This window comes from Aptenodytes forsteri, unplaced genomic scaffold (assembly GCF_000699145.1).
Source record: "Aptenodytes forsteri isolate BGI_AS27 unplaced genomic scaffold, ASM69914v1 Scaffold119, whole genome shotgun sequence".
NCBI lineage: Eukaryota > Metazoa > Chordata > Aves > Sphenisciformes > Spheniscidae > Aptenodytes > Aptenodytes forsteri.
Window position 1 is genome coordinate 2,631,353 of NW_008796165.1, and position 24,757 is coordinate 2,656,109.

General features: G+C 40.0%; 1 protein-coding gene across 1 annotated transcript; it reads left to right on the plus strand.

Annotated features, from left to right (window-relative positions):
- The first annotated feature begins 42 nt into the window (after positions 1-42).
- On the plus strand, positions 43-22,970 carry CFAP57 (cilia and flagella associated protein 57). The gene is made up of 21 exons (XM_009287272.2): positions 43-87; positions 1,568-1,854; positions 2,041-2,224; positions 3,339-3,491; positions 4,584-4,723; positions 5,413-5,578; positions 5,971-6,084; positions 6,582-6,794; positions 7,378-7,551; positions 8,708-8,869; positions 9,352-9,507; positions 11,621-11,714; positions 12,614-12,804; positions 13,808-13,981; positions 15,113-15,271; positions 15,690-15,833; positions 17,011-17,127; positions 18,098-18,232; positions 18,316-18,456; positions 22,344-22,470; positions 22,759-22,970. Exons 1-21 carry the CDS (start codon positions 43-45, stop codon positions 22,968-22,970), a joined length of 3,288 nt encoding a protein of 1,095 aa, XP_009285547.2.
- Positions 22,971-24,757: the final 1,787 nt, after the last annotated feature.

Here is a 24,757-nt window from a genome sequence, read left to right on the forward strand (position 1 = left end):
GTCAGCCTTCTCCCCTTCTCCCGCTGTCGGACGCAGCCGCTGATGGCAGCGGTCCGCGTCGAGGCCCCGGGCAGCGGCATCTGCCAGGTAACGGCCACAGCCCTCACGGGCTCCACGTCCGCCGTGTCAGCCCCAGGCCCATTCGGCTCCCACCCCGACCTTGCAAGGGTATGGGGGTGCACACATCTGCCTCCAAAACTGAGCTGGGCCAGCGTCTCTGTGGCTCATTTTTAACATTTTGATTCACAAATGACTGGATCTTTGGGAGCCTATTGCACTATTTCAAAAAGACAGATAAAAGGATCAAACATAGTTCAACAAGTACTGGGTGCCAGGTAGCACGTAAGTTCAATCTGCAGGATATGTGGACAGGTACGTTTTCCTGTGGCCACGTGGCTTCTATCCAGGGCAAGAGAGGGAGTAGAGGGCTCCACACTGTAGATTATATACAGTTTCTGTGGCCTGTCTTGGCATCAGCTGCAATAGGACACTGGGCTGAATTAATTTTTGTTCTGACCCATTATGGACATTCTCATGTCCGTATGACATGAGATTCTCTTACATCATATGAGATCTACGGTATGTGGCTAATTCAGTTGGCCAGTGCATGTGCAATGTGTCCCCTGTGTCCCTGCAGAAACACTCATTAAATATATTGGCTGTGCTCAGTAGGTGTAGCACACATCTTGGAAGCTCTCGGCATGCTCATGCACCTTTTCCCTTCCTGCAGTCTGTTCTATGTGCGGATCAGAGGAGTAGCCCGGGAAGAGTGGCTAGGAGCAGGCTGATGGCACTCCTGCATCCTGCTTTGGGTGCCCTTATTTAGTATCTTTCTTGCAGGGAGGTAAGAGGCTTTCAGTACATGGGTTGGTTGGACCCTAGCTGCCATTTTTCCTGAGGTACAGCTACAAGCAGAGGTTGGGTGAACTACTGACTTCATGAGCTCAATTCCTAAAGAGAGGAGAATGACTGTGAAGGCAACTGCTGTCTAAAGTCCCATTAAGCATGAAAAATGACGTCTAAGTACCCCTGCTATCCTTCATGTTGGTTATTGAGATGGCTATTCCACTGTTTTCACCTATAAACACCCAATTATGTGAATTAATATGCATAATGGGCAAGGTTTGCCTGAAATACAGAAATACAGAATTTATTCCTGGCCTTTAAGAATGAATGGTCCCACTTTTCAGGAAGCTTGCTACCTGAAAAACTTGCTAATCAGCAATAAAGATGTATTTTGGCCTTACTGTTGGCATTTAATCCTGAAGGGCAGAGACAACTTTCTCTTCGGTATTGCATTGTGATTCAGATAGTGTCTTAGCTTAATAGAGTTAATGTATTTGTAGCATCGTGTAAAATTGATATACACAGTTTTGAAAGGAGGAAAACTGCAATATGTAGTTATGGTTATTTCTTAGTCTCTTCTCTATTCCTGTATGTTTCTATGAACCTTCTTCCCTTGTTTGTTTTCCTCTATCTGGTATTGAAAGTCTTCAGAACAGGTATAATATTTGCATATTTGTGAACATAGTTGTATAAAATAATTTCTCTCTCTTTTGTTCCATAGGTGAGCTTTAGTCCTCAAGACAATGCACAGGTTTGTATCACTGGAAATGGCTTTTTTAAACTTTTTAAGTACAGCGAAGGAACTTTGAAGCAGATGAATTTACAAAAGGGAGAGCCGCAAAACTACTTGTGCCACGCCTGGCTGTCCGAGGAGGAAGTAATATGTGGCACTGACACAGGCAAACTTATCTTGTTTGAAACTGGAGAGCTGCACTGGGAAACAAGTGTAGAGTACAAAAAAATACCCAGGGAACTAGAAGAAGATGCAACAACAGAAGAATATGAGAGGTAAATCTTTGTTAAATACTATTAATAATAGTTTCAAGCTTGTGCATGCAGATTAGTTGCAGGCCATTCACTTATTTCCTTCTTGTCCAGTTTATGAATGGGTTATAATATTTTGATCGCTGCTGATAAACATTTTTTGTTTTGTCCTTCTTTATTCTTCAGTCTTTATGCATTTCCTGCTTGCAGTTCTTCTGATGTCTCTTGTGGACTGGCCTCTGAAGATAATGGTTCACAACAGGATTCTTTGCCTCAAATATCTGCAGTTGCAGCTTATTCCAGAGGCTTTGCATGTTCATCTAGCCCAGGAGTTGTTCTTCTGTTTGAGAAGACCAAGGGAAAGGAAGTCTACAAGGAGAGTCAAGAAATCTGGGTAGGGAGAAAAAAGCCTTTCCAAGCAACTATGCAGCAGAGGCCTGTTTGGGGTGTGGGTGTGTGCTTCCGATTCAGTTATTAATAATAATTTTTAGCACATCTCTAAATTACATTGTAAGCATTAGCTAACTGTCCTGGTGATGTCGAAAGGAAGGGAGTTAGAATAGAATCATAGAATCATTGAGGTTGGAAAAGACCTCCAAGATCATCGAGTCCAACCGTCAACCCAACACCACCATGCCCACTAAACCATGTCCCTAAGTGCCTCATCTACACGTCTTTTAAATACCTTTTAAAAACAGAGTTGCCAGAGGTCACACTGAAAGTCAGTGACAGATGTCCTTTTGCAAGGTAGCTCTGCATGTTCCCACATGTAAAATGTGCTTTGAGGCTGCTAAACTTCAGGAAACCTTTAAGAAACTTGTATTTATGGAGACTTTTGGAGCTAAGAAGTAGTCTACATCAGTTTTGAAGAACTAGGCTGCTTGTTTTTTTCCAAGGCAAAGCTTTTCTCCCCTTAGATATTTATTACAGCTGTCATGAGCCTTGTGCACTCTTACTCTTAAGTAATCTGGTGAGATTTCTAACTGTTCCATAGTGAGCTGTATGCATTGACTTACTGCAATCTCTGGATAAGAACATTTAACTCTGATGACCTGGTCAAGCCTTCATACTCTGGGCCTAAAAGGTCAGATCTTCCCTATGCACGAGACCCTGTAATAAGATTGTTATCAACCTGAATGATACACTGCAAAGAACTGTTATTCTGAGATCACAATTTTCAGGCAGTTTTCATTCTTACACTTGCTAGGTTTTTTTCTCCATGTTTTTCTGCTACCATTTTCATTTTTGTTTAATGCGGTACTTAAGATTACTGCTGAAATGTCCTCTGATGCTTTTTTCAGCTGTAATGCTGTAGATACAGTTAGATTATCTTGTCCCCTATTGCCTGCCTTGCAGTAGTTATGTAGTATTAAATATCCAAGTTGTCTTACTGATATTATGTATGTGCTTATTAGAGTAGCATTACAGCAAAAGTTTGTGTGTGTGTGCACGCCTACTACTAAAACATGGAGACCTGGAATACCCCATGGGATGCATTTCTTGTGCAGCTTCCTCGGGACCTGTTCAGCAGTGAGCCAAAACAGTCAGGCAGACAGGACATAATATGCATATGCTTCAGCCCCTCTGAGGAAACGATGGTCGTTAATACAAATAAAAATCAGCTTTACATATTTACTATGCTCTCCACCGATCTTATGAAGGTGAGTGCAATTTTAGCACGTTCCACAGCCATCATGTCCAGTAAGGGGTGTATTGTAATGGCACAGGCTATTCAGTGTCGCTTTCTATGATGCATTCTCATAAAATTCATCAGATAGCGTCTGAACCCTTAAAGCTCGTGATAGGAAGTGCTCTGCATGCTTCTCTGAGAGCTGTATTTCAGTAGCCCCTTGCTCAAGCATCCCTCCATATGAATACCTGATGTTATTCAGCAGAATGATAGAGGACACTGTTAAGACTATTTAAGGGTCCGTGTCACTGTTGAACCACTTAAGTAAGGCTTTAACACAGAGATTTTTAACGTAACTGTAGTAGTTTGTGCTCCACTGTAGTATGTGGAAACTTTAACGCAGCGATAAAGCTGAAACAGCCATGGGAATCTCATGTTACTCTAAAATAATAGTTGTTGAAGTCCTAGTTGGAAGTGAAACCTCTTTGTGAAGGACAAACATAATGAAAAACATTCCCTGCTCTGAAGGAATTAAATAATGCAAAGACAAGAGATAAATTTATTATCATGAAATAGACTTGCATGGAGTTAAATACCTAACCTGCGTACAGGAGTACAGAAAGATCTTTACAGGAAGGGGGTTTGTAGTTATGGGTCCTTTTTCTGCATGCAGCCTAAAATTTTATTGGTGCTTCACTTCCAGCATGTAATAGCTAAACATCCTGGTTAAGTTGCTTATCACTCAGCACTTGATTATTTTTAAATATCTGTCTGACCAGAAGGTCTTAACTGAATTCTTGCGGGTCCAGTTTTATTTATTTATCTAATTTGCATTTCTTTGGACACCTACGATTATGTTCCGCTCTCACTAGTGTATGAGGACTATGGAGTCTACATCTTCCCTGCATCACTTTTCTTGATTATTAATTATAAAGTTAAAACTGATTCTAACATTGTTATGTTTTTAACATTATTATCTTCAGACTGGTGCAGTGAAAGGATTAAGTGGTTTCCTCAAATCTATTTGATTACTGTATGCAAAGAGCTATGATAGATTTCTTACCTGACTTACTGCCTGCAGTGAAATATCTGTGATTTTTTTTATGCTCTCATTGCTTCTCAGGAGAAGGCAGCTTATTTTGCGTATCTGAATTTTCCATTGCATTCTGCTTCGATCACTGGTCTGGACATCTGTATTTGGAAACCCATTCTTGCTACTTGTTCCCTGGATAGATCTGTCCGCGTCTGGAATTACAAGACGAAGTAAAGAGTTGTTTGTGTTTGTTATTACCTCTTGCTTTTTTGTATATTGTATTTAGCAGGCAACAGCAGCAATCTCATATGAATGAGAGTGGTGTTCTGATAAAATTCTTGTGTGGTGTGGATGTAAATGGTCTTACTGACATGATTTGGGGAGTGTGAATATGCAGTGCCTTTAAAACCAGTGCCAAAAGAATCCAAAGCTTTTTCTTATTAAGCCATTTTTATGTCATACTTCTCATGTGTTTTGGAAAAAAAAAATCTTCAGGAATGTTTCATTCAGCTTTGTCTTAAGATACTGCTGTCCCATCTCCTGCTTTGTAGCCACAGTTCTTAAGCAAAATGACTCCAGCTTTTAAGGTTCTATGGAAGGAGAGGGGGAGGAGAACAAATCTCAGAAGAGATGAAGGTTTGCAATCAGCGGTTCATTTACCTTCTTCATTATATTACAGTAAACAAGGATTTGCTCTTGCACCTTCCACACCTTCTCTGTGAACCAGAAAGTTCAGATTTGCATGTGTTTCCTGTAACATCGAGTGATCATTACTTAACTGAATGACACCACATTTCCTCAAGGACAAGGCAGAGTTGGATTGTAGCTGCAGGTGTCCCTGCCTGGCCAGATATTGTCCTGTCAGACGTGCATAGGGAGTTTGTTCTGTTCCATACTGCACAATGGTTTTCTCTTTCAGCACTTTGGAGCTGTGTAAGGAATATCGGGAGGAAGCATACACAGTATCACTTCATCCCACTGGCCTTTTCTGTTTGGTTGGGTTTTCTGACAAACTACGATTTATAAGTCTACTGTATGAGGACATGCATGTTTTCAAGGAGTTTGCTGTAAGAAAGTGTAGAGAGGTAAGGAGTGGTGCAAAAATGAAATTGGGGAGTTATAGGGAGCAGAGTGGTGAAGAACATGACAGAGGATAGAAACCTCTCCAATAGATCCTAGTAGGATTTAGGATATCGAAGCATAGAGAAAAGGATTCCGACTATTGGAAAATAAGCCTGGAGGCTGATGCATAACTGTGGACCTGGGAAGCAGCAGAAGGGGTAGTTTGCTCAGAAATACTCAAAGACTGAATTTTACAGGGGAAAGCACCGATTAAGAAAGCAGTAAGAGGCTACCTATGTCATGGAGTTTTCTTTTTGTGTAACATTCTGATAATAGATGATGTCATTGGAATTCAATGCATGAATTTTTTTATCCACTGCATCTACAATAAGGGGTGGTTATGTTGTTTTTCTAGTGCTCATTCAGTAACGGAGGCCATCTTTTTGCTGCAGTTAATGGAAATGTGATTCAAATTTATTCCAGCACCACCTTTGAGAATATTAATAATCTGAAAGGACATAGTGGGAAGGTTAGTAAACAAATCCTATACGATACAACTCATTAAAGTATGAACTAGTTGGTAAGATGCATTTTGAAAAGGTAAAGTACAGTTTTGGATCACAAATGGGCCCAAAAATTAAAAATAGAAATACAAAAGTCAGTCTTTGGTCACAAGTCCATGTATGCACGCACTAGATAAATCTAAAGAGTCTGTCCTTAAATTGAAGGCGAATGATTGGCAGGTAGCTGAACCAGGAAAAATATCCCAGTAATAAATTATAAAAATAAAATATACTACTCATTATTGAAATCAGCTTTTTCCTGACAGTGTGTTCATAAAGTAGTTCTTACTGATTTTTCTCTTTTTAATGCTAAAATGGAATTAGTTGAGAAACATCTAGGGGTTTTTAAATAAGGCTTAGAAGTATGATTCCAAAGTTGTCATGGATTTACCAGTAAAATGACTCCACGTTGTATGTCTATAACTTACACATCGGGCTCCTTGGTGTGTTTTGCTTTTGCCAGATACATGCAGTTAAATGGAGCGCAGATGACACTAAATTTGTCTCCTGTGACACACATGGTGCTGTGTATGAGTGGAACTTGTTGACAGGTAAAAGGGAGTCAGAGTGTGTGCTCAAGTCCTGCATCTACAGCAGCATTGCCCTGTCTTCTGATGCCAAAATCATCTTTGCTGTTGGATCTGACCAAACTCTCAAAGAAATTTCAGAGTCTTTGGTGAGCTAACAAGCACTCTGGGATTTTGCTAAGTTCTCTGGGGAGGGTACTAGTGCTTTGGTTTCCTTGTCATCCATTTGGAAAGTAGGAGTCAGTCTGGTTTTGATAGCTGCAATATTTACTGACACTTTTCTTGTGTTCTTATGTCCTTTACCATGAAACCCACGATTTTGTTGAACTTTACTTGGATTTACCTAGAAATCTTCTAATCCAGCTAACAAACTAACTTGGCAATATTGTATCAACTGTTTTGCTGAAATACAAGTGTATTGCATCTACCACTACGTGCTTTTTTTTTTTTTTGTCCAGAAAAGTAGTAAATTGTACGTGATAACCATTACATCTTTCAGAAGTGATCAACTTGTGGAACTTGCCTTGAAATTTTAAAAGGGCATATTTATAAAGCTTAATACTAATTATTGTTCATGGCTTTACTCCTATAGGCATGTAGATTCTTTTAACTGCATTATTTGCTGCAGGCAGAAGTATGACAACTTCTCATGCAGTAAGTAATCAAATAGTATTGGGAAACTTAATGTAATATGAGGCTTTTTTGTGGGTTTTTTGGTTGTTTTTTTTTTAGATCCAGCATGAAGTGCCTGCTTTCGGTGTTGTTTATACTGCAGTAACTGTTTCTCATTCTGGGCACATGGTATTTGTTGGTACATCTCTGGGGACAATTCGAGCTATGAAATACCCATTACCTTTGACGAAGGATTTCAATGAGTATCAGGCCCATGCAGGTGCTGTTACAAAGGTAACATAGAGTACTTTCTTTTCCCTGTGAAACCAGCTGCACACGTCTCCTTTAGTGCTGATTCTCCTTCCCATTTCATAGCATGATATGTTAAAACTAAGGTTGAGCCTGCACGTGGAGAATGAATATTACAGCATTCATAGAAGTCCTGTCTCTAGAAGTAGATGTCACTGGATAAGCTGTTGTTGGCTAAAAAGTGGCTTGCACTAGGATATGTAACATGGCATATCCCTGGTGGAGAACTTTGATATAGCTCTTTCTGGAAAGAGGAAGATAAAGTTGGCTTGAAAACCTCTTGTGAGAATGGAAGGAGGAATGAGATAAATGTATTAAGCAACTTGATGCCAGGGTAAAGAGCAGAAGAGATTGCAGTGCTGGACTGCTAACCAGAGTGTATTTCTAAAGGGCTAATGAACAGCATCTGAAAGGTGGGGATATGATGAGTAGAGCCTGCAACCATGGAACATTTCAGCGCACTTTCTCCACAAAGCCACATGTTCTGTCTTGTTAAAACTGTTTGTAATTTTGGCATTTTAAGTATCACTGTCAAATACAGCACCTTGACTTAGAGCTGCACAGTCCAACATTAGGCTATGAACTTCAGTTATTGGAACTCTACTTTCACCTCACTCGTAAGCTGTGTCAGCTTCCAGGTAAGCTATGCCAGGCCACGCAGTCACAGGGGATCTGGAGGAGGTGACAGCAGTTATTACTAGATAGTTCTTGGTGGGCTTATTTGCAGATTCAAAAGAAAACGTTTAGCCATCTGTTGCTCAAACGACTTCTCAAAGAAAAAAGCTGGAGACCTTTGGAATTGTCATATAAATTGCCTGTCTGTGCTATAACTGTCTAGAAGGTCTTTTCTGTTCCATGTTTTTAAAAATCTTCCTACAGCTTTGAGAGCAGAAGCAGATCCAATGTCTTCACGTGTTCTTCTTTTCTTTCCCTTCTCCTGTTGTCTGGACCAGGGTGGAGCAGGAGTAGAGGACATAATCAAACTGTTGGTAGTGGGACTATGTTAATATTTCCACTGTTGACTTTCTGTTGTAGAAATGACAGGGAGTATGTGGGTGGGGAGAAAAATTCGGTATAAAATAAAACTGTGTCTCCATTCATCCTTGTCTCTACTATTATTTTGTTGTCTCTTCCTTTCAAGATGTCCGTAACAAACGATGACCTATTTCTGCTGACTGCCTCAGAGGATGGCTCTATATTTATCTGGAAAGTGTATGATAAAGGAGGCGGGATACTGAAATGGGAAAAGGAAGTTGAGTATGCTGAGGAAGTACTGATCATGAGATCAGATATAGAAGAGAAGGTAGGAGGAGCAACTTGTGAACATGAACCATAGGATTCCTAGTGCACAGCTTATGAATTACATTCGCATGATGTTTGTGACTAGCTGTTCCTATACGGCCTTCTCTTTAAGAGGGCTTGCATGGCTTTCATCATAAAAAGAGGTTACAGCAAGTAGCTGCAGCTGCTTGTTAATATGCAAACTGCATTGTATGAACAGTGAGTGTGGAGAAAAGTTTAGACTTTTCTCTAATACTTTCCCCAATCTCCTGAAAGCAGTTTTAATGGAGTAGAGAAGTCAGAAGCTGCATTTCTATAAACCATCTTGTAAGATGACAAAGGAACCTTACTTCTGGAACTTCTTCTTGGTCTGTCTGTCTGAAAATTCTCTTCAAAGGCTGTCTTTCATAAATATGTGCATGTAAATAAAACATCCTTAACAAGCTGTTGCTAATGGCAAATAATCTCTCTGTTAAAACTGTCTTCTCACCCATGTCCTAACAGAGTCAGGCAATGCTAGACCTGCAGATCCGTGTGAAAGAGCTACAGACAGAAAATGATTACCAGCTACGTCTCAAGGACATGTACTGTGATGAAAAAATAAAGGAATTAGAAGAGAATTTCACTCAGGAAATAGGCTCCCTTAAAACCAAACACCAGGTATGATTCATATTGCAGAACCAAATACCAAGAAATCTTTCACTGAAGAATTGAATTCAAGCTTGCATTATATATGTATGAATGCCATGAAGCATCTGAAAAATGAAGCATTCCTTTCTAATAAAGATGTTCTTGATATTTGTAAAGCATGAAGCTACCTTTGAGTCAAGTCTCTTGTAAGTACAAGGGGATGCAAGAGTTCTCCTAGGTAGCCTATAAGTATCTTCACATAAAAACAGTTCCAGTGATAAAAGCTGCCTGAGACCAAGGATCAGTAAGCTGTATCACCCTTGAGTAGAAATGGGACCACGCCTTAAAAGCTCCGTCACATATAAGGTTGCAGCTGCTGCAAGATCCAACAATTATTCTTTTTATTGCCGCCTTCTTTATGCCCTGGCCGCTTAGCTTTTGTAAGAACATCTGCTGGGGTGTCTTGTATGCTTTTTGAAAATAGAAGTAAAATATATTCCCTGGATTTCTTCTGTTCATGTGTTTATTGATTTCTCTGTGGTCATGAAGCAGGACTTCCCTGAAAGGCAAAAGCCACAATAGTTCTTCCCAGTGTCTTATTTCTCTGTGTCTGTTAATTCTATTCTGTCCATCTGTCTGGTGCACACACCAGCTTTCTGACCTGTAATTTGCTATATTTCTGGACCCTTTTTAGAGTTAGAAGGCAAGTGATCCAATAGCAATTACTCTGGCAGTGAGATGGCTTGAAGTGAGAGATTACATATCACATGATTCAATTCTGTCAACCTCATGTTCTTTTCGAGCTTTTGGATTAATATTATCCTGTCCTGGTGATTTGTTACTGCTTATTTTGTTGAGTTGTACTCGGTCTCTTCAAGCAGTGTTTCAGTTTGACTCCGCATAAAGAAGGATTCCAGTATGAAAGCTTGCCAAGTTACTTACTAGTTTTATTATGTTATGTTCTTGTCATTTTCAAGTGCTCCTTTTATACCTTTCTTGTCTTTTGGCCCAACAAATGTTCTGGCAGGTTTCTGATTTTGATTTTTTTGAGGAAGTTTAATTATTCATTTTAATGTTTTCTTCAAGTAGTTCCTCAGGCTCTTTGGCTTTTCTCATTGTGGTTTTTGCATTTAAGTAACCTGAGTTTTAACCTTTCTATTTTTCCTCATCTTCATACAGCTTGACCTTTTACAAGAAAGCCATTTCACTTCTTATAGACCTGTGTTTTACCTGTGCTGGTTTTCTTCTGCAGTTCTTCAGGTCTTTTCATGGCTAGCGCTTGGCTATAGAGTTATAAAAATCTCAGCTATGATGAAACTTCTTTAGGCTTGTTGATTATAAGCTTGCAAGGAAATCCCTTGAAGGTGAATAAAAGTTTTCTAGGCAGGCAGGTTGTACGTCCTGTCTGAGTATCAGTACGTGTTAAGATTAAAGTGAACGACACATTTGGACGAGCTTGGGGCTGACCTTTCTAGTTGTTGTGTCTGGCAGGCAAATGGAGTATTTCTGCTTATGCAAGACCTATACAGTTGTTATGAGAAGAAAGTAAAAAATTGTACCTATGGTACAATTCCCAACTTTTCTGAGAAATTTCTCATCCATTTTCTTGTTCCAGTTCTTTGTGCTTTTTTGGAAGATTAAGTCATTTGTAGTGGTAGTCAGACATTCCAAGCAAATGGCATTCAAAACTCATTTTTGCTTAGGTTTATATCATTCTATGCAAATGTCAGTGTTTTAGGACCTCATGGTTGCTTCAAGTGAGACAGGAAGCAGCTTGAATCTTAATATCTGGACAACAATTTGTGGAACTGCAAATTCTCCTCAAGCAGGCACACACAAAGAAGTGGAGGCTTTTGTACCTCACAAACTTTTCTTGTTAGATTAGGATTATACAGTACCCTGTATTATATGAACTCCATTTGCTACTTTCCCTTAGCTTTCCATAGTTTTGTAACTTGTCATAACAAACTAATCTCTGGGAAAACTGGGCTTAGTGACACATGGCATCTGAATTTTGGTGAGAGACTTCAAACATAAATTCTGTTGTGTATGTGTTCCCCAACATGGGCAAGAGCACAAACAATTTGGACACTGCTTTGCTTAGTTTCAAATTAAAATGTATTTTTCTTATTTTTTTCCCCAGATTTTACAGGCAGAGAAAGAAAAACAGGAGCTACAACACCAGTTTCAACTGTCTGAGCTGATGAATAAACAGGCCAGGGAGGTGCAACAGCTAGGTTAGACTATAACAAGTGTTTGTAACTACAATCTGGAGGAAGTGCATTAGATTCATAGCAAGTAATGTGACAGGGAGGGATTACTAGAGTACAAGTACAAGGAAAAATGCATGTATGTCATATATGTATTGCAGATCAAACATTTGTCTAAACTGCACCACACACATGACCATGATGAGAACATGCATATGGGCACTGTATCTTAGATGTTTGGTTTTTGAGATTAGTAATTTCTTCATTTATTTTATAGCTTACTGTGCAAGAATAGTGAAGTCATACAGTTCAGCAAGGAGGCTAATGTACAATGCACACAACATGGAAATACCTGGACCCCAGATTTGTAATCAAGATAAAGCAGAAATACTGTAAATTAGTACCAAAAAGCAAGTCCACCCATAAATGAGTCCATTGCCAACTCATACTCTGTAACAGTTGTACTTATACAGCTCTGTCATGCTTGTCATCTCAGGGGAATGCCTAAATTAGCTGTTACTAATTTGTTGTAATGGCAGAGTAGGAGATTTTTGGTGTAGGTTTTAGACTTGTTCAAGCTGGAACAGAACAACATTCTGTCCTGATGCAGCAAGCAGGGATACAGCAGAATATTCAGAGACACAACTGAGAAAGGTGAATGACAGCTTTGGAACAGGCATTATTAGTGAAGTGGTAAGTAAAAGGAAGAGTGGGAAACTCAAGAGATGGTTTTCTGATGTAAAATTTTGTATGGCCACAGAGTCTAAAACCCCTGATGAAGAAAGCGATGAAGTGGTTCTGGTGTAACTTACTGCAACCAGCTGCCAAAAAGACAGTAGAGAATAAGACATTGATGACTGTAGAAGGATAGGATACACCTCTCTTTTCTATTAGTTTTATCCATTCCATATGTTTCCTGTTACCAGAATCTGACAGTAATCAGAAACTCTTAATGGAAAATGAGAAATACCAGGAGCTGCAAGTGAAATCCCAGAGGATGCAGGAGGAATATGAGAAACAATTGCACAATTTGGAGGAAAGCAAAAGCAGGGCTGTGAAGGAGCTAACAGAATATTATGAGGAAAAACTTAATGAGAAATCTGTTCTGCTGGAAGAGGTAGGAGACTTGATTTGCAGTTTGAATTATTGACTAAGTTTTTCTCCAACTGTGATAAAATGTTCCCTAGGAGAGGAGAGGTTGGCTCCCTCCATGCAAATCCTAATCTGCCTGTAGCGCTGGGGAAATATGTTGACAGGTAGAATAGTAATGAGGAAAACCCAGCTGAGTTACCAACTTTTCTGGGCTTCATACCTGGAGTAAGTAACCCGCTAAGATTAATATCCTTGGGCATTCTCAGCTTCACCTCTCCTTCTCCTAGATCCAAGAATTCCTGTTTATTAATGTGGGTTAGATGATACATTTACTGTAATTGAAGAAAGAAAGAGTCAATCATCTTGTTCTACTGAAGACATAACATTTCTAAAATGGTGGATTCCATTCCTGAATCCCTGAGGTTCCTGCCTGCATAATTTTGGGGAACAAAGAGAAATACCCTGAGTACTTCAAAAACTCCTGCACATTGAGGTCAAAGACTTGGCTTGACAAAGGGCAGCCAGATAACTGATGCTAATATATCTAAAGTCAATACATTCTATCAACATTACTGTTTGCAGCTGTATGTTGCAATACCAATTTGGAAAGAATGTGAGGAATGAATGTGAGAAGAGAGGCATACAGAGACCGATGCAAACCTGAGTGGTTATTGGTCCTAATGCATCAGAAACAGCAATTTTAAAAGATCTTCTCAAGTGTTACTCGTGTTTGCATTTTCTGCTGCCAGAAAAAGTTTGCTGATGTTAGTATTTGGGCCAGGTTCCTAACCTGAAGCATCCAAGCCTTAAGAAGAATTTTTTTAAGAAGAATTTTTTATGTTTGTCTTAACAGTTTTTAAAGTTACTTTAATCCCCTAAGAAGTTATCTGAAATTATATTGCTGCAGTTGAAGAGTCCACTAAATATAGATCCTCCCAGGAGAAACACAGTTACAAATAAAGAATTCTCCTCTTCTTTATTGGTGTCTTCCTGTTGTCCTCTCTAATGTTTGCTTTCCTTAACTGCAGGCAAAGGAGGATATGAGGCAGCAGCTTCAAGCACATGAAGAAATTAAGAAACAAATTGAAGAAGATGAAGACCAAGAAATCCTGGAAATCAAAATCAAGTATGAGAGACAGCTCTTGGAAGAAAAGGAAACAAACCTGCAACTGAAAGGAGAAACAGGAGTCATGAATAAAAGGGTATCTCTTATTCTGTGATAGGATCAGACTTGCATGTGGAGACCTATAGCCGAGGATTGAATGTGGTTAATGGCTTGTCAGTTTAGTCTGTTAATTTAGTCTGTAAATATGTGGCATTTCATATGAGAACAGTAGCCCCTTCTTATATCAGTTTGAAAGTTTTAGAATATTTGGGCAGAAGAAGAAGCTGTGTGCTGATTATATTGCTAATATGATTAGAGAGAGATGATAGAGGAGGTGTGTTTTTATTGGTACACTTTCTTTTATCTTACATAGTTTTAAACTATAAATAATAATATTGTTCATCCTATGATGGGAAAGAAATTAACCTTTTCATTTTTCCAAGATCTAATGCATTGCTTTGTTAGAAAAATACTTCTACTGCTTCATTCGATGCAATAAGCACTGTGTGTTTTGTATGCATCATCATTTTTTTATTGGTTTTACTCCAGGGATTTTTAAGGAGGCATAAAACCTTTTAGCTCTTTTAGTGGCTGGGTATTACATTTGCCTAAGGAGGTTAGAGGGATATTTTTTCTTTTCAGGTTCTTCAGTATCTATCTGGAGACAGAGAGGTTCTCTTCCTTCATACCCTCTATTATCATGGTACTGTCTTCAGTTCCGTTGTCTTTTAGACACCACAGATTTCTTCATGGGTCCTCACAGTTTGACCAGCACCATTCCTTGATTCCAACCTTCTTGGCTTCACAGATCTTAGTACTGAGGCGAGGATTTTGAGGGTACCCAAGAGCTATGAACTAGGCACCTTTCCAGTCTACTTTTGACATCTTTAGAGATGTATGACAAGTGATCACCTTAAAATAATTTTCCATGGCTCGAGTGTTATTTGAAGCTGATGCTTGGGTATAATATCCATACCTTTCTTGCTTCTGGATGCAAATTCCTCAATTCCTTGTAGTACAGTGAGTATTCTGTCAGAATATACAGAAAACGCTAAAATGGATGTTCATCCCCCTTTTGAGTTACAGGTATTTAAGTGATGTGATGCTCCTTCATCATATCTTAATTTGATATCCTTTATCCCCCACTGTCTACAAGGTGTCTTACAGAGTAGGATGGCTACATTGTGCATGGCTTTTGGAGACTGTTCTTACTTGTTTGCCTCTCTAGTTGAACAGCCTACAGAAAGAGCTCAAGGAGCGAAACAGGGACATTGAGGAAATGAGACTGGAACAGCAAAAGCTGCAAGGCATCATTAAGTCACTGGAGAAGGACATGTTGGCACTGAAGACAGAGATTCAAGAGAGAGCCGACACTATCCAAGACAAGGTGAGAAACTGGACAACTGGCTGAGATCAAAGTCACCCTCCCTTAATTCAATACAGATTTTTATTTTAATAGTGTCATGTTGTGATAATATCACATGACTGGAAACTCAGTTTTAACTTAAAGAATTTGCGATCTTCAGTTTAAGATTTTAGTTTTTTCCTGGCGTTCTAAACTTTTCTTGGGGAGCTCAAGTTCAGGATGTTGAGTTTCTTGTCCCCTGTTCTGGGATCTGTAGATGGCTCTCTGCATTATTTGCCCCCTCCCCTCCCACCCCATCTGTGTTAGATGTGTGACTGAAGTCCAGTCTTCCACTAGATCTGTGACTGCTGGTTTTGCCTCTACTGTATTTGTGCCTTGTCCTAGGGATCTGTTTGAGTGTGCTGTGTCTGATTCAGATCTCTCTACCTATTTCTCCCAGGAGAAGCATATATATGACCTAAAAAAGAAAAATCAGGAACTGGAAAAGTTCAAGTTTGTACTGGATTACAGAGTAGAGGAATTTAAGAAGCAAATAGAATCACGGGAAAATGATATCAAAACAATGAAGGAGCAGATCCGTGAGGTGAGTAACACTGTCATTTGGCCTCTGCTACTAAGCCCTTTGTCTGAATACAAAGATGACCCGGCAAGTCCCATGGAAGACTCCACCCTGTTTGTTCCTTGACTTTTTCAAGGTTGCACAGCACTGATTCAATATCTTTACAGCTAATAAAAATACTTACGCACAATAGCTGCTGTTTAATTTTCTATCACATGCTGTCAGCGATCGACATAGTTATTTAAGCTCCTGTTTCAGTATTTAATTCTAGACTCTGAGTAATACCAGTTTTGCTTAAACATACATCCTGTCCTTATGCGTTTGTCCTCCACATACCATATAGAGTTTGCAAGATACTGCCTTTACGGATCTGGAGGACGAGAGAGTGAACTTCTCTCAGAAAAGTTACAGATTTATGCAAACATAACTCCATTTAGGGGTTAGGTACGTGGACAAATTACTGTTCATCAGTTGGTCCATGGAAAATTTCCACGTATTCATACTTAGCTTGCAGCAAATTCACTGAGGCAACTTATTTATGATGAAACTTACTGTGAACTCTCCATAGATGTACCTTTAGCTCAGCCAAATTAGGACTACGGTGACATAGCTAATCAGTGACCTATTAGTTTTCATAAATCTCTTTATTTAGAACAAAAGCCTTTTAAATAAAATGCAGACTAATGAACAATTTGTAAGTATGTCAGACTAGCATTATGAAAGCTCTGTTCTCTCTTCTGGTCACCATCTCATGCCAGTAAATGGTCTAGTACCCTTATTGCTTTTTTTCCCTGTGTTCTACATAATGTAGCCACAGCTTTTCAATGCATTAGTTTCTTTTCAGTATTAGGTTCTTCTTATTGTTGCACTTACTCTTTCCAGTATTGATTGTTAAGTTCCATCTCACCCATTTTCATTCAGATGGAACAGTAAAGCTCCAGTTCAGCTCAAGGAAATGAAGGGGCATCACATCACTTAAATACCTGTAGCTCAAAAGGGAGTTGAATAGCCATTTTTGTGTTTTCTGTATATTCTGACAGAGGGCAGTGTTGTTCCACAATTGGCTTTTTTCGTGTTGTAATTCAACCTGAAGGGGGATCTACTCCCTCAAGTCTGTATTTCCAGTCTCTGGTTTTCCTGTTATGTGTTGTTTTTTCATGTCTCCTTTTAGTCCTGATTTCCTCCTCCTGCTTCCTTTCAGATGGAGGGGGAGCTGGAACGATTCCACAAGGAAAGCACACAGTTGAAGCTGAACATCACACAACTGCAACAGAAGCTAAAGGCAACTGATCGCGAGATGCACAGAGAGAGGCAGAAGGTATGGGGTACAACCACTGTGCAGGTCCTACATAATGGAGTTTGTGGGGACAGAACACTGCAGAAGCATTAATCTGAGCAAACAGGAACTTCAGGGATACTGTGTCCAAGGACCAGGAGAGTCTCTGGTCAGTGGGGACCAAGGCCAAAAACTTCCAAGCCTGCAAGCAGGTTAGAGAGTTGATACTAAAAAAATCCAGTTATTTATGTGTCGGTTTGTTCAATCAACACATTCTCCCAGGTTTAACAGAACAGTGAGGCAAATGCTTAACTGACTAACCTTTCCTGCCCAAGCTTGAAATCTGGGGACACTTGGCCTAAACAGGAGCAGCATGTAGGCTACCACCTACAATGATATGTAGGCATTAGTAGAATGAAATGAAGGTTGGGCTTATTAATGGAGGAGACAAGGACCCCTTGTGTTTGACAACAAGCACGTCAGACATGAGGGAGGAAAAGGGACTGCAAGTGAAGGTGAAGAAGCTTAGCAGGCAGTGCAGGACTGAGGAAGCAGGTGGAGGGGCCTGGTAGAAACCAAGTGAGAATGAGAGGCAATCTTGATGTGAAAACATCAAGTTGTGTATGTGTCTGATATATGTTTTGTCCCTTGCCTTCTCACATTAACTGTTTGCGTGTTGTTTCTAAATAAGAATGTAGGTTGTTTGGGAAAGGACAGTGGGGGATGGCATTCATGATAATAGGCCACCGGTTTTCAGATGAGACCTCTGGATGCTGGCACTTACATTACCTAGTGCAAGTATCTTGGATTAATACTACTGCTAAGGCTTATCACTGCTATTCGACATGCAGTGCTCACATCCCCAGCAGTTTTTTTAATGACATATTTTTAAAAAATTAAGTGGAAGTAAAGTGTATGAGAGCTTTCACCAGTTCTACTAGACTTTCTAGAAAATTGCACGATAGAGTGCTCTGATGAGCCAAATAAGAATGCACCTACATCATTCTTGCAGAAGCAAAATATGGAAGCTCTCATCAAACGATTTAAAACAGATCTTCATAATTGCGTGGGCTTCATTCAGGATTCAAAAAAAATGAAGGATAGGATCCGTGAGCTCTACACCAAGTATGTGCAGCAATCAGACACGGTGAGTCAGGGCCTTTACCTTCTCCTTGCAGATGAATTTCTCTGGTAGTGTAATTACTGAGGCAACATGCTGTGCCCCCTCAGGTGGAGACTGAAGCATTAGACACAGATCTGCAGCAGGAGTACATGAGACAGCGAGAGTATCTTGAGAGGAACTTGGCAGCTTTAAAAAAGAAGGTGAAGGATCAGGAAGTCCACCAAGCTGCTTACATGCGCATCGTGCAGGTAATAAGCCTTTTCCTTGTGGTATGGAGAGGGAAAAAGGAGGCAGCTGCACAGAAAAGACTTTAGTAGCCTTACCACTATGGTTTCTTAGGACTTTGAAACAGTTTTTGTTTGCTTCCTTGCCAGAAATTCCTGAGTTTTTCACGTGCTTCCATTCAAGGATAGTATTCATTGAGCTACTGAAGTTCTATAATTTTCTGGACAAAAAGTACAAGATCTCTGAAGTCAGAAATTCCTGATGTTTTGTGAATACTTTCGTTTATGTCCCACTCCCTAATGTAAAAGGAGATAGGGATCTCTGCTGCCTGGGTATTTTTTAAGCAATTAATGTACTTATTTTTTATTTCAAACAGTATTTATAATTGCCATCATAGTCAATTTGCACCTGTCTGAGTGCCAGGCTGTACTTGCTGTGTGGTGGTGTTTAAGAAGTAATTTTGGAGGAAGAAAAGAAAAAGAAAAAAAAATTACTTTCTTTGGCTACATAGTCCCATGCCTACTGGTCTGAATTCAGAAGAACTTTCTGCTTTTCACATCCAGGTTTTTCGAGGAAGTTCAGAAACACATTATGAATATGCTTATTTGTACCAAGATCTCTTGCTCAGAATCCTTGTTCCTTACAAGGCAAGGTAAACTTGTGACTGCTGGGGCCAAAGATCCAATTTGTTTTCATCTGGAGTGAGAGGATCTAAAGTCCCACACCAAACATCCTGGGAGGACAGGTCTTTTACAGTCTCTTCTTACCATGATCTCCTTCTGCTCAGTCAGCATTTCCTTTTCCCTTCACTAGCCTTTTCTTCATTGTTACTTTATTATGCTTTCTCAGGACCATTAGACCTCAGTCCCCTCCTAAGTCATCTGTTCTTTGCTATTTATTTATAGTGCTTCTTCAGGCCCAGGCAGCAGCGATCTTCTTCCCTGGCCCTGTTTTAATTTTTTTACTCCTTCTGTGTGTTAGATGTTTCCTTTTGGCACAAAAGGAGATGGCTTCAGAAAATAACCTGAAGAATTTCCTTGCTGGAATGGGGTGACAGATGGTGCTCATAATGATAATACTTGATGTCTTGGATCAGTAAGCCTAACACGAAATGATGATTAAAACCGAATTAATGAAACATCTGGAAGATTAAGATATCAAAGGTTCTAACCAGCCTGGTTTCTTCAAAGAAAAAGCAGTTCTCTGAAGCCTAGTAGATTAATGAGACTTACAGCCAGGAGGAATTATCGTGGTCTTCCAGTCCTTCACAGGGGGCTTTTAAGACTAGTTTAGACAAACTTCTGGCAGGGCTTGCTTTGAAAGAGTAAATGACGTCTTGGCGGCCTTCCAGCTCTGTATTTCTATTATTCCTCAGTTGTACTTACTTTTTCAGAGTTGTGCATTCCTCTTTGAGTGACTATTCATAGGTACATTCCACTAGTGACTGCTGCAACAGATGATTAGAACTGTCAAGATAATTTTAATTTTCTTACCAGTTGGCAAGTTGCTTGTTGTTAGACTATTAGTTTTCCCTCCAGCCTTCTGTATTTGTAACGGCTTCTTTGGTCACTTGGATACATAAGAACAGACACATGGAATAATCTTGAAGTAACGCTGCTTGAACTGAAGCATGTATAGGATGATAATTTTTATAATATGTCCTACCTGTCTCTGACAGTCAGCACTGTAGGGACTTCCTAGGCTGTAGATTGCATCCAGACATCACATGCAGTTGTACCTGATGGCCTCATCCTCCATGCATTTGATCAATCCCTTTTCTGAAACAATTGGTACTTTGCCACAACATCCTGTGACAATGAGTTTTACCATGAACATTTATTTTAATCCATTGCATGATCATTGCATTGCAGTGCAAGCTTTCTGTCAGAATGCAAAGATTGAATTAAAGGCTAATCTCTCTGGATAGCATGCCCCTTCAGAAAAACATTATCAGCGTCAACCAGCAGCCTTTTAGCACCCAGCAAACCAAACGACATTTCTACATAGCCCAGATTGCCTCACACAAGATACTATGTATTATACCGTCTAATAGACCAAAAGCAAGATCTTCATTTGATAGCAGCATTCAACCACTTGGAGAGAACTTGTGAAGATGTTCATGACTAAAGTACACCTAACAGAAATGGTGTGACCTAACCCTGAAAGCTGGTCAAAAGAAAATTTCCTTGACTGATTCTTGGAAGTTATCCTCTTCATGTGTTCCTTTCAGGATCAAGCTCTGGGATAAATGCATAGCATCAAATTTCATCTGTGTTTAAAGACTTGAATTAAACAAGTCGGAGTCAACAAAATATTATGGTTTCAGAGCAGGCTGCCTAAGCTCACCAACTCATGCTGCATTTAGAGTCCAACACAACCACTGCAAGAACAACTGTTCTTGCCCAACAAGTTCAGACCTTAACACATCCCACAATCTTCCTCCAGTCAGTGACTTTCGGCTGAGGGGAAACTAAAGCACAGTTGATGTACTTGTCTTAGTGTGAAGTATTGAGAATCTTGCTGCGTACGTGCACCTTGAGTTATTGCTGCCAACTTGAACTCCTTGAGTGCGTCTATATACAGATAATTGCGGTAAGCATTGTACTTTGTTACTAATCAGGTTTCAGTTCTGATGCCAATACTTTGTAAGTATATTGTAAGGAACCAAATCATATGCCTTACATAAGTCTCTCATGGCAACATAATTTTCTCTATCAACCAAAATTATCATTAAAAAAAAAATCAAGATTTGAAGACACCTTTTTCATAGGAAAATGTCATTAATCCTTGTTCTTACCTCCTGTTGTTTTAGTGGTTCCCTGTTGCTTGAGACTGGTGTTATGTGAGGTACCCAAAGCATGCCTTTTGGCCATTTTTCTTTTTAAAATATTGCCATTTATGATGAAGTTCCAGGGGTTGGAATGGTGCTGTGTTCCAAAACTTCTAAAAAACCACCACAGGTAGCTGAAATCATTGCTATTCTTGGTTCAAGTATGATGGCAGCTGTTTAACATTTGCACTAGCTGTTGATGCAATAAAGTACTTCACTGTCTTTGTAAGAGGCAAATACACAATTCCACTTCTCTTGAATTCAGAAAAGAAATATTTAGTTAATGGTGCTCCTGTTTCTGAATCATGAGCAACAGTTTTGTCATCCTTCACTAGTATTAGCCCATACTGGTTTTGCTGAAGTCTTTGAATCCGTCGCAACAATGGGTAAAGTACATTCACTTGTACTTTCACAACTCCTTCAGCAAGATGCTTTGTGGTAGGCTATTAAAAAAATTAGAAGATTGAACTTTTATGAGTTGAAAACTGACTAAAACAAGAACAAAAGATGAATACATAGCCAACTTTTCCACGTAACAGCATGTTAGCAGTAGGTATCTCAAGTCTCTGTATGCTTTATATATTTCTTAATAATTTGGAAGGGGTGTTGGAAAGTGATGTCTGTCAGAACTAATGAAAAGGGCTTTGAAGAACTGCAAGGAGATACAGATAATTTAATTGAACAGACACATAGTGACAAATGAAAAGCAAAATAATACACACTGGAGGGAGAAATGGGAATTCTTCACGTTAATTCTGAATTAATTGGATCAATGCAGGAAGGGACCTGAGCTTCCCTGTGGAATTGGCAAGGAAGATGATACCTCGGAGTGCAGCTGCAGTCAGAAAAGCAAAACAAATATTAGCTTACTGAGCTAACGTGGTTTGAATACTGTCATGTTTTGTGTCAAATCTACTATGGCCTTATCTGAAATGTTGTGTACTGTACTGATTACCCTGTATCTTCTGCTTGTGATACTGATTCTGTACTGTCCAGTGTCCTTCCCAAGGATATGAAGATACCTATTGCTGAGCCAGATAGTACCTGTGCTTTTCCTCATAGGGCATATTGTTTTTGCAGGAAAATGTGAGTCTGATTAAGGAAATTAATGACTTGCGGCAAGAACTGAAGGTGGCCCACACCCAGGTACATGACCTCCGGTCAACACTAAGATTAACCAAGAAAAAGCAAGCAATTCAAGACACAGGTGAATAGTGCTTCTTGTACGTTTTCCTTATTGTCAGTACTCATTCCAGAAGCCCTTTTTGTCCTTGGTGAACAATTCTGTTACTGTCTCCATATCATTCCAGCTTGTCTGCCTGGTGGTACCTGTTATATTGTAATGTTAGTTGTAGAAGCTGCTAAATACTGCAGAATCTTACTATTTAGCTCTACTCCTTCAGCCCTGAAAGATGCCTTTCCTTGTTCATGCCAAAGAACTCTGCGAGCTGGACCTTTGTTACTCTGCTCTATCCTCCCTGATTTTACCTTCTAGCTCCCTCCAGTGAACTGCTGTCCAGCCCAGCTGTCCTGAGGTTGAATGCAGAGAAGGAAAGTGAGAAAATCATAGAAATGCAGCAGCTAGAAATTCAATATCTGCGAGATCAAATCCAGGAGAAGGGGCAAGTCCTTGCAGTTCAGCCTCTCTCAGGCAGAAATCTTCCTAAGCTGAATCTGGAAAGAAGCCACAAGACACAGCAACAGTGACCTGGTTCAAGGATGCCTTACATTATTATATTCTCCTGACAAGATCAGAAATGCAACAGCATAGATTAGACTTCCATGATCCTATACTCTTCCACTAGAAGCATTTGTGCAGCACTCACTGCTCTGAACACAAGGCAGCAACCTTCACTCCCTTCTACTTTCTTGGAATCTGCCCTTTCCATGAAGCCTAGGAGCCAAGAGAAAAAAAATAAATTTGTGTTAGTGCAAGACTGATCTTTGTACCTTCATGCTAGGGCAGGTATGCACCTTTCTCTTGAAAAATAATGTGTCCAAGCTCAGAAAAGCTGGTCAAACTCTGTAAGCGTTTTCTACTAGAATTCTAATTTGGTGTCATTGTGCTACAAAAATCAACATCAGCCTTTTATTTTCCAGTATTGAATTGCCTATGTCCATACAAAGGACTGCCCACACTTAAGACAGATGTCAGTGTTATTCCAAGCAGGACTAAAAATCAATTACCTTTTGAGGGCAACCTTTGACTAGTGGTCAAGCACACCTCAGCTAGAGCCCTTGCTCAAGCCTCTGCCTCCTGTCTAGAGATGTGTTGTCTCATCTGTTACAATCATTTCAGCAGGACAAAAAGGCAGCCCAGTTTCAGACTCCGAAATCTGTCCAAACCTTATGTCATAACTCTCCTATAACTTTGATAAATTAATCTTTGCTTGTCTTTTTTCCAACATCTGCAATCCCTTTAGTTCAGTTTTTTGGTGAAATTCTCCTAAAAAGTCACTCTGCAAAGTACTCGTGTATGGAAAAGGCAGGGAGTAATTTCTTTAATAATGAGGGGGAAAAAAGTAAATTTTTCATCCTTTGTTGTCAATGCATGACACACTGTCTCACTGAGGAATGTGCTGATTTTGGCTGGGGTAGAGTTAATTTTCTTCATAGTAGCTGGTATGGGGCTGTGTTTTGGATCTGTGCTGGAAAGAGGGTTGATAACACAGGGATTTTTTCTTTACTGCTGAGCAGTGCTGACACAGAGTCAAGGCCTTTTCTGCCTCTCTCCCCACCCCGCCAGCGAGTAGGCTGGGGGTGCACAAGAAGGTGGGAGGGGACACAGCCGGGACAGCTGACCCCAATGACCAAAGGGATATTCCACACCATATGACGTCATGCTCAGCATATAAAGTTGGGGGAAGAAGAAGGAAGAGGGGGGACGTTCGGAGTGATGGCGTTTGTCTTCCCAAGTAACTGTTAGGCGTGATGGAGCCCTGCTTTCCTGGAGATGGCTGAACACCTGCCTGCCAGTGGGAAGGAGTGAATGAATTCCTTGTTTTGCTTTGCTTGGCTGCGCGGCTTTTGCTTTACTTATTAAACTGTTCTTATCTCAACCCATGAGTTTTCTCACTTTTACTCTTCTGATTCTCTCCCCATCCCACCAGGGGCAGGGAGTGAGCGAGTGGCTGCATGGTGCTTTAGTTGCTGGCTGGGGTTAAACCTCGACACACACACGCCAGAAGTTTAAGCTACTGATTGAGCATGGAACTATATGGTATTTTAACAGCCAGTATGTTACTGTTTCCATTTCCTATCCTGAATAGTGCTTTCTACATACTAACAATAATATTATACAGAAGATGGTGGTGCCAAGGCTGGATAACGTGTAAGCTATATTACCATTAGGGATACTAGACTCATTTCCAGGCTAACACCACGGCAAAACAGATGGTTCCACGAGCTCCTATGACCTGGGATACTTCAGTTGAGTGCTTTGTCCATGAACGTGGAATTAAGTTTCTTTAGTCCTTTTTTCGTTTTGCAGCTTT

Coding starts and splice junctions, on each gene's coding strand:
- CFAP57 (XM_009287272.2), top strand. CDS start 43: ATGGCAGCGGTCCGCGTCGAGGCCCCGGGCAGCGGCATCTGCCAG. Junction 5,579..5,970: donor CTGTAAGAAAGTGTAGAGAG/GTAAGGAGTGGT, acceptor TTGTTTTTCTAG/TGCTCATTCAGTAACGGAGG. Junction 12,805..13,807: donor AATCTGTTCTGCTGGAAGAG/GTAGGAGACTTG, acceptor CCTTAACTGCAG/GCAAAGGAGGATATGAGGCA.